At 39.0% G+C, this 10,816-nt stretch overlaps 1 protein-coding gene across 1 annotated transcript; it reads left to right on the forward strand.

Moving 5' to 3' along the window:
- Positions 1–986: 986 nt before the first annotated feature.
- Positions 987–10,211, forward strand: LOC592975 (neutral cholesterol ester hydrolase 1). Its single transcript, XM_792473.5, has 5 exons — positions 987–1,381; positions 4,506–4,651; positions 6,389–6,629; positions 8,505–8,568; positions 9,249–10,211. The coding sequence occupies exons 2-5, from the start codon at positions 4,511–4,513 to the stop codon at positions 10,054–10,056; spliced, it is 1,254 nt and encodes a 417-aa protein (XP_797566.1). The 5' UTR covers positions 987–1,381; positions 4,506–4,510; the 3' UTR covers positions 10,057–10,211.
- Positions 10,212–10,816: the final 605 nt, after the last annotated feature.

Genomic DNA, 10,816 nt, shown 5'->3' on the forward strand with positions numbered 1-10,816 from the left:
GGTGTCCATTTAGACCAATCGTCTGCTAACATGGACAATGTATGGCTAAAGCATGCATGTCTGTAAATTTGCAAAAATATATTGTAGTTCAGATTTCTAGCTAGTGAATATAATACAATTCTACAAGGTAGTAATAGTACCACTATTTAGCTAGATGTATATAGGCAAACCCAATTCTACATTATGATCAATTTAATTTATGTCAGTGCACTTTATCATGATGAATAATTATCGGTGTTCTTCTTCTTCTTCTTCTTCTTCTTCTTCCGTGTAGTCTGCTTCACTCAACCTTGAAGATTCTTGCAGCTGAACTTTGACAAAGTGTGTCGGTGCATTGGGGCGTTTCCAGATGGGGGGTTTTCAAGTGAGGATTTCATGCAAGGGATGGGGGTTTTATACCTAATCACATAATTATTCACAACATCTATCCCGAGACCTCCTCCTACAAAGTATTCTTACACTAAACTTAACTATTCAATCATAATTACAGGTTACATGTGCCAATAATTTACAAGGTGCTATAATGTAAGAACGTACAGCCTTGGATCTATAGCTGTTCGATCGATTGGAGACGAAGGGCTTCGACAGATGGGACTGTCACAGTATACATGTCATTACATTGGTCGACGGGGAGAGTGGTCTAAATTGCTCTTGACTTGCTCCAAAAGACATGGAATACGTGCATGATCTGTATATATCCGGTATGTCGTAAATGGTATCGTAACAGAACATGGGGCCGGAGTAACCCCTGTACAGATGGAAAATTGAGCTCAAATACTAAATGTTCGCGTAGAAAGACTACTAGTATCTAGTCAACCTTGTATGAATAGTGTACATGCATCACTAGATTCTAGATAGGAATATACATGTAATCAGGGCATGTGAGTTAAAGTCTCACCTCCCTGATGTAATAGTGCATTAGATTGATATCTTACTGCTTTTAGTTTACCTAGGTTTACCATTGCCCTACACATGCTTTTTCTTGCTTCTGTACCGCGGGACGTTCTAGGCCGCGACTAAATAAAGGGATCGTCTCGAATGAATGGGCAGGTGGAAGGAACAGAGCAAGCTAGAGCTCTACGACCAAGACGAGACAACACTAGTATTAACACGACTGACCGTGCATCATAATAATGGACAGTCATAATGGTCATTAATCCATGTCTAACTTAATGCTACTGACCATTACTATCGACGACTGGTCATCGTACTGAGAGTTGACCATCGAAGCGAAACCCTGCACCAAAAGACGTGATGTGTATATGCATCTAGCTGTCCAGTATATAGCTCGCCCTCCATCCACCGTGGTTCAGTGTATATGTCTTGTATACGTGCGTTAGCTGTGTGAGAGACTGCATGCATGTGCTGCAATCATAGGAAGGTAAGCACTATTACTATTACTATTAGTATTAAAAAGGTATAATTCTGTTTCGTATTGACTCATACCTACATGCATAGACTTTAATAAAGTTATGTAAGTCCTTACTACATGTAAAGGTAGAATTTGTACCGTGTATGTTTAATTATCTGTGACTTTGTGAGAGGGTTATGCTATTGCATGCAATTGCATGATAAATGATGTACTTAATTATATAACGGCCTGGCCATGCAGACTCGCCGGCAAGTGCACGAGCGATGTGTATACATTTATTTTGCTTATATACATACTACGATCATCATGATCATATTTGAGCTTTATGCATCTTGTTTATAGTTATCGTAAGCGCTAGTCATATTCTGGACTATTATTAATTCCTATATCTAATTATTAAAAACCGAATATTGTGTACCTGATGTTTGTATGTGTGAAAGAGGGATATGATTGATCAATGAGGTACTACTTGTGCAGGAATGGAATGGGGCTTCATCGAGCTCCTCATAATTATTATGTACAAGGCTGTCTAGTTTTTACAATATATCTCTTCCATATACTTATAGGGATTTAAGCACTACTGATATTTTGAAATATATTGATTCCTCTATGTAATGTAAAGCTAGTATGTTAATTATTGTATGGCAGTTTGAGTGTCAGAGAGTATGCCAGAATGCATTGGGGCTAAAAATGGTTTTACATACATACTTGCACTTCTCGTCTGTGTTTTTCTAATGAAAGCTCATAATTCCCAGCAGTGCATGTTTTATGTGTTTATTCTTTTTATCTTTATCTTTCTTTCTTTCTTAATTTCCTCCCTTTTTTCTCTTAAAAAAAAAATCCACACAAGTACAAGCTTTTGCTTTTTAGGGTATTTCTCATTTTCTTTAAAATTCTACTTAATTTATGTTAAAATTTTCTTTTAAATCCTGTAATCTAAAATGCTTTTATCATTTATCGACATTTAATGTTGTATAATTACAATTCACAAACGATTTTAATTTTATAGGGTTATATTTTAAATGTCATTTGATATTAATTTCATGTCAGCATTTTGTATGTTTTGATTGAGCTATGGAATTAACATTATTTGAATGTGAATTGAATATTAGCAATACGTCTAAAGAATGAATAAATATGGTTTATAGTAGGTGTACAGCTAGTATTTTTTACAGTAGGTTATTGCGTGAGAAGAATTGATGCATTGTTTTATTTGTATAGAAATGGCCCTTTACAGGGAAGAGCTTTAATTAGCTTGTATACATGTATGAGGTAACTTATATGGGCTATAATGATCATTTATAGGGATGTAAGTACTGTTGATATTATGAATGACATCGACTTAGTTACAAGTATGTAAAGTTTACTGATGCATTGTTTGCGAGAAGATTTAGCTAGCCCGTAATACTACCGATGAGGTGAAATCGATGCCTAAATGGCTTTTTATGATATAGATTACAACCCGCATGTATTTATATGCCCATCAAAAAATAAGTCTCGATTAGCAAGTCCTACAAGAAATGTATCAATCTGACATACTTTCAAAGCTCTTTCTTCGGGTTTACCTCGATCTTTACCGAATTAGATTTAGACTAATAAATATGCATCTGCACTTCAATATCATGATAACCGATTAAAGATTTGATCCCATTTGTAAAATGATGTTTTACTAAACTTTTGATAAATTTAATGCATATATGTTTCAATTAGAGGCCTTGACCGAAAGCTTTTAGTCTCTGATATCAAAGGTTTTTCGATTGTGATTACGTTTGGCTAGCTTCACAGACAGTTTGTTTTGAAATCATACCATATGATTATTTCTGTCTAATAATAATATAGGTCATGGCTAATGAAATCAATTAAAACATGTTACATCAAGAAAGTATTAATTGGGGATTCCATGGTGAAACCATGAAACTATAGGCGGTGTCACAAAGAAAAATCCCTTGAAAAATCCTTTCAAGGGAGAATTTTCTTGCTTCGTCAGAGGATTTTCAATGGGATAATTGGTGACAGACAGCAATTAAAAGGATAACTACCTTCCGGATAACTAAAATCCGGATTTTTGGCCTCTGTGTGACACCGCCTTATAGTATATAATTTACCAAAAGCGGAAGTAAGCAGAATATATGCCACGGATTATGTGAATAAACGAACAAGGATGCTCATCGTAATAAATTATGATGATGTATTACGTGGGCATGCATAGAGACATACTGGGCTGTATGACATATTTATACATAGACGTGAGGAACGTGAAGGTGACTTTGAGAACGACTTCTGTTATACTTCCCTCCCTCCCTCGATCGGAATATGACTCACCAATCTCCGAATGTCAATAAAGGTCGTCGAATAATTTGCACTCTTCCAGTCTCTTTCTTTCGTCTCTTATTCACCTCATTCTCTGTCCAGTGCTCTCTCTGTCCTTTACCTTTCTTCTCCCGGTTTCTTTTCCGTAAGGCGGTTTGGTTAAATCTCCGTCCGTCCAATTTTCGGTCTCGACACCCGTACCCCGTTCCCCCTTTTCTGGCCTACCCCATCCTCTATCCACCCTTTCATCTCTTTATCGTCCAGACGTCCACCCATTCCATCCCCCCTGTCATTTCCTTCTTCGCTTTCTCCCTTGTTCTTTTCTCTACCCGCTCTCTCTCTCTCCTTCAATGATAAGTCTGTATTTAAAAAAAAATAATATTGATACTTTTTGTAATTAAAAATGAAGGGGGTATATTTAGAATCCCACTGATCATTCAAAATGCTAGAACGATTGTGTGGGGGCAGATACAGGATCATGTTATTTTTTTGTGGAGGGGGGGGGGGGGGTGGAGTAACAATGCCGACAAAAATCTGACAGCATAATTTTGTTAATCAATATTTATTATATGCCTTAAGGGTGGAATATTTAAAGAATGACACGAGAAAACAATCAGGGGGGGGGGGGTGGTGGCAATCGGCACAAGCCGATTGTGCTCCCCGACTGCTTGGAATTGACCATTACATACTTTTAAAGCATGTGTGGGGAATACCGCATTTTTGAAGCGATACCATTAAACATTACATTACAGCTTTACATGGGCGTATAGTATTTATAAACTACATGCATCTAACTCGATTTTTTTTCTTCCTCTTCACACAGGCAACATGGCGGTGTTCTTGATGACGTCATGCGTGGTGCTTGGTATATTCATCATGCATCTGCGCAGTATCCGGGTCCCAAAGGGACTGTCAGAACCTGGGAAATTTCGTCTTCTCATGGCATCTCTGTTCATACCCAAATTCTTTGTAAGACATGTTTGTATTCCTTTGATCAATGATATCACGTTACAGGTCGAAAGTGAAATTGTTCTACGACATTTGACTCTCTACTCTCTACAAGTACAGGAGTGGAAATCAAATCTTTTATGAGTGATTAGGGATCTTCTCGTTTTGCAGTGGAAATATAAACCACGTATTTAGATTTGATTCCACTGCAATTGGAGCAGACTCAACTCTCACAGAAGTGATTCCTTATATGACTCGTAACAAAGTGGATTTCTAATCCAATGCACTAACCCATGCTGCTTTCTTCGCCTCTCTGCACTGTCGCTCGTTTGCGACTAGTGCACATTTTGCACAAAACAATACACAGCACCTGGGACCCGTTTCACAAAGCCTTTTTCAATGACAAATGACAAAAGTCAGTGATAAATCTGTTGATAACCAATCAGAAGCAAGGATTGCAGTAGCTTTTAACAACAACTGTCATTTATCACTGATGAAAAGTTTTGGGAAACGCCCCCCCCCCCTGATGAAAGTTTTTTTTTGTATGTGGAACACAATGACTTTACAAAATAACCCATTCCAGTCTTGATTAGCTTCATTGCAACCCTTTTAACCTCGGCATAGACTGCATCTTGAAGCCTTTGATATAATCCGGTGTGGCACAGGGATATTATTTGTGTGGCATATAAAGAGGTAGGAAAGTCGAGTAACAATACACCAGTTTACAGTTGTATCAGTGCGCATGCGCAGACAGTTGACCTCGGGTCATTGGCCCCGGAAGCGGCGTCATTGGCCCCGGAAGCGGGGCCAATAACTATGACCAGTGGTATTTATGCGTAAATTAAGATTGCGCCCATGCAAATGATGATGTGCGCGCACAATGCAGCGCGTAGGCAGTGATATCATCATTATTTGCATGGGCGCAATCTCAATTTACGCATAAATACATGACCTCTAGGTCATTGGCTTTGTTTAAAATGGCGCACACAACCGTAAACTGGTGTATTAAGGGCTTTATTGAAGTGGGTGAATATGAGGAGGGGCAGAAGTTACCCTATGGAGGAAGAGGGAGGGGGGGGGTGGTATCCATCTTGTCATCAATCCTCAGTAGCTTGAATCTTGAATCCCTGCTGGTCTTACTTTTTACTGATCCTTGAATCAAACATTAATATAGGGGAATATGTGGAGGGAGGGGCTTTTTATCTGGACTTATTCATACTTATGCTGAATACGCCACTGGTATATTGGTGAAAGAAATTGTTCAATTCCAACGAATGTCATATTAAGTTGTATGCGCTTGAGCAGCATTTTGTTAAGACCAAGCAAATTATTTCAGTCATAGGTTACGACTCTGTAGTCATTTGAACTTGGTAACGTAAATTAACATAGTCGTCTGTTTTCATTTGTGTTGTATCTGTATTCATAATTCACTGTCACCAGATTGTGATGAATGAGTTAGTAATGTGTGTTGAGGTCTTTCGATAAACCAAACCCGAACCCACCAGAAAATTACTCCCGCTTGCCTTCAAATATTGAGGTGAGAGAAATTTGATGATGATGACATTTCCCTACAAGGCGGTAGGTTCAGGGAAGATGAACAAAAATGAAGTCCTCCCGCGGTGATTGACAACTTACACCGATTATGGGTAAAACACCTGTACGGTGTCAAATTCCCCATGAGCACCCACCACTACAGAGTGTCTATTTGAGGAAAGTGTAATTCATATTTGTGTATCTTTGCATTTTTTTAATCTGCAGGAGAATCTTTATGTCCTTTATCACCAAGGCAACATTTTCGCTCGTATCAGAGCCAGACGATTCATAATCGAAAACCTCGAACCTAAACCATTGGAGACGGTCAAGGGGTCAAACATCAGGTCAAAGGTCACATACTTTGATGGGGTCAAAGTTCGTGTGTATGAACCAATCATGCGAAAGGAAGGTCTGCAGCCGGGTGTTATTTTCATTCACGGCGGTGGCATGGCAACGGGGTCACCGGGTAAGTAAAGTGTATTTGCTTCTTAGAAAAAAGAAAAAGAAATCCTTTTTGATATAATTACCATTTTAGTACCTTGATTTTATTTAGCTCTGAAAATATAAATAGATTAAGAGAGATATTGGCTCAAAGTGATTTTGTAGAGAGTGTATCATTCGCGGAATGGGTCGTCTGGACCAGATAAACATAAAGCTCTCTGAAAATCACATTTACAGAAGATGATATTTAGTATTTTAGCATAAGAACTTGTTTTTCTTCATATTAGAATAGCAGACATTATGTTCTCTGTCCCTTGCACAAAGACAAGTTCGGATTCTGAGCAGATGCCATGAGCTGGGTGGAAATGGGTTTGAGGGCCCTAAAACATTTAAGTACACTTTTAAAATCGTTTTGTACCTAAAGTAAGGAATCCATTGTGAGGTAATGAATTAAAATTCTATGGTTTTTTTACAAAAATCTTTACATATAACAGTTATAGATATGTTATAGACAATTTTAGAGACTGTTTATTATCAGTTAACGAAGTAATCGTGTGCAATCTACTAATACAGAACTGAGAAGAATATAATATCGCACGTCATCAGCAACATTCATGTTAACTGCTTCAAAGATAAATAGTTTGAACACGTTGCTCTTATAATCTCACACGGGCGAAGGAATATCTTTGTTTATTTAAGCTATCAATCTCTTGTGTCAACTTGAGTATCTTTTATTCTTCAAATGCAATACCAATCAATCAAGGTAATGCTACTGGAAATATTTGTTTTACCTTGCTGATTAGGCGCAGTGGCATAGTGGGGGCATTGATATAAAGAGGGGGAGGGGTGTATAGGATAGCGTATTGAGAGAGATAGCTATCACAAGCGGATATCATACTTATATAATATTGGATGGCTTTGAGTGTGATACAAGAATATATTGCTCGAGCGATGACAATATTGAACGAGTCCAATAGTGTCATATATAGCGAGACCAATATATTTTTGTATCACACGAAAACAAAGCCATATAATATTATTATTATTATCTATATCAGGCTGACTAGCGAAATAACAAATTTGACTGACTTACCCCGGTAAATATGGCTTTGTTTGTGTGTGATATCGATAGATGAAGTTCCCGGATGACTGAGCAATACGAAAACAGTATTGGTCAGTCATCCGGCTACTGCGCTAAAGATATTGAATACACTGATTGATTTAAACACTTGGAAGCCTTTTATAGAATATATATGTACCTTACCCATGACTGACCAAGCAGAAGACACTTCCGCTATGGAGACTATCTCTACACTAGCTATACATCATAATAATACTATTCGGTTCTTGTCTAGCGCTTATTACATTATAACGTCTCTATATGCGCTTCCAAAGAGCTTTGGAATTAAACGTGATGAAATCGGAGAGTAGGTTGTTGGAGGGTGATGTAGAATATAGAATATATATGTACCGAACCCTCCGATCCGACGAAAAATTTCTATAGAAGGGAACCATATATTTGGAGCTCCATTTAATGACTGACCAAGCAGAAAGCACTTCCGCTGTGGAGACTATCGCTAAACCAGATATGCATTATGATAATGGTTCTTGTCTAGCGCTTATCACATTATAACGTCTCTATATGCGCTTCCAAAGAGCTTTGGAATTAAACGTGATGAAATCGGAGAGTAGGTTGTTGGGGGGTGATGTTATCATCCCTTTCACATTGTCTTCCATTCATCCTTTTATTCCCTCTTCTCTCTGTTTCCTTCATTATGACCTTTGTGTCAGTTGGGGGGGGGGGGGAGCCTCTTGTAGCTAGGTCACTATTTAAGCAAAGTTGATTTGAATAATGACAATGTCAGAATTGTTTAATGTTTTTTAATATTTAAATCTGCAGACTCGTACGATGGTCTAACGCGCACCATGGCAGAGCGACTCGACATTTTCCTCGTCTCCATAGAGTAAGAACAGTTTGTTTTACTTTTGTTTCAGACAACTAACACAGTCATACACAGTCACAGTGGCGTATCCAGTATAATACGGGGGGGGGGGGTGGGGGGCTGGGGGCTTTTATATATTGGAAGCCCCGTGTGCCGTTGCCCAATTGCAAGTATTTTGTTGGGGCATTGATGAGGGTTTGGGCATCTACTGGTTTCGTCCTGTGCTGAATATTAAAGCCAATTAACGCCATGTGCACAACTACATGTACTTGTACAACCTCAACATATCAATTAGCATTGAAATTATAAACACAGGATGTAATTAGCGCCCGTAATTATTTGTATGTCTTTTTCTTTTCTTAAATTGAATTCTTTAGAAAATAGTTGAGTACTCACTGAACATGATCTCAATCAATCTTCAGTCGTTTTTGCCACATATACATGTACCAATATTTTTTATTGTCCCGGATTATCCATTGCCATCTTATTATTGTTTCAATTATGATTTGATTTCTTCTGTATTTAATTACACCCCCTGGTTGCTGCCCTTTGAATGACATGGTAGATAATTTGATGTGGCATAATGGTAGATGTTTAATGCTCTGTGAAATATGATGGACGACTACGATTAGAATAAATTATTTTCGTCAAATCATCGTGGAGGTTAAGCATGTTTTCTTCTTTTAATCGTTATCAATTAGCTATCGGTTGGCCCCTGAGTATCCTTTCCCTTCTGGTTTCAATGACAATCTACGTGCCACCACATGGCTTCTCAAGAACGCTCACATCTTCGACCTTGACGCTCGACGGGTAGCCATCACAGGAGACAGTGCCGGTGGGAACTTTGCTGCTGGGGTCTCCCAAGCCATTCACGATGACGTCACCCTCCCGAACCTCAAGCTCCAGGTCCTGCTCTACCCTGGTCTTCAGCAGCTGGACTTTCACTCGCATTCTTACCAGAAGTACGAGGCAGAGTTTGGAAACGGCGGCGCGTTGACCCGGGAGAGGGTAAGCGATTTCATCTCGTTGTACCTGCACGGGAAGATTGACCCTGCGATGGTTCACCGCTCCGTGCACAATCACCACGTCTCACAGGATCTCCTAGACACCTCGCCCGTCTTCAAATACGTCGATCGAGATCATATTCCGAAGGAGATGCGGGTTTCTGAAAAGCACACCAAACAGCGGGAGGAGATGGAGCGCCGCTCCGGATCGGACGAGGTCTGGAACCATGTTCAAGAGTATTATCTCGACCCGCGTTTCGCACCTATCGTTCGAGAAGATCTGGGAGGCTTACCTCATGCAATGATAACAACATGTGGGTTTGATTGTCTCAGAGACGATGGGGTGCATTACGCAAGGAGGTTGAGTGATGCTGGGGTCGGAGTACACTATAAGGATTATGAATCGGCTTTCCATGGTGTCATATGGGCAACCAAAAATGTGCAATTTGAAGTCGGCAAGGAAATGCTGAGTGACGTTATTGATTTTATCAAAGAAAATATATGAAATATGTATTTACATGAACAAATATATGAAGATTAACCACAGTAATCTATAACTAAAGGCATATACCTATTGACCATGAAGCGTCATTTGCCTTCATGCGTCAGCAGCTGATGCCTTTAATAACGCGCCGTGTGAAGGTTGCTTCGTACCAAAAATATTGCAAAAATATGTTATGTATACACTTCGTTAACTATTGATGTACTATAGGCTGATTACCTCCACATGCTTGATTGGTGCCGGTCATAACGAATGGTAATGACGCCTTGTGTGAATCGGGGCATAAAAGGTTTGTTATGACTGGATGCTAAAACATGAGTATTCTGACAGTTGTTATTTATCATAGTTTGGATTAGGGTGCCCTCTTTGTCAATATTATTTAGTCAATTGAAAATGCTACTCATTGGCAAGGTCCAATGAGCTCGACATGGGACTGCGTCAACAACTGGCTCCGTCTCTGACGAACCAACAGTGTACACTGAGTGAGTACTTGTATTTTTCCGTTTTATGCAATACTAATTTTTGAAGAATTCTGAAGGATGCAGCTCCTGAAATGTTTGTTGAGTACTAGTGACATTTTACTTACAGATAAAGGTGAGTTCTGGTAATTCGATTGCATTGTGAAAGAAAAGGTGTGGAATGGATCAGAAGCAGTTGATCATGTAGCATAAGTATTGGTGTGCACTGCAAGGGTCTGGAATCATCACAATCATAACAAATTTGGCCCAGTCTTGGTAAAGTGACAAGCACTGTACACAGAAAG

The sequence above is a fragment of the Strongylocentrotus purpuratus genome, unplaced genomic scaffold (genome assembly GCF_000002235.5).
Source record: "Strongylocentrotus purpuratus isolate Spur 01 unplaced genomic scaffold, Spur_5.0 spur5_scaffold_12, whole genome shotgun sequence".
NCBI lineage: Eukaryota > Metazoa > Echinodermata > Echinoidea > Camarodonta > Strongylocentrotidae > Strongylocentrotus > Strongylocentrotus purpuratus.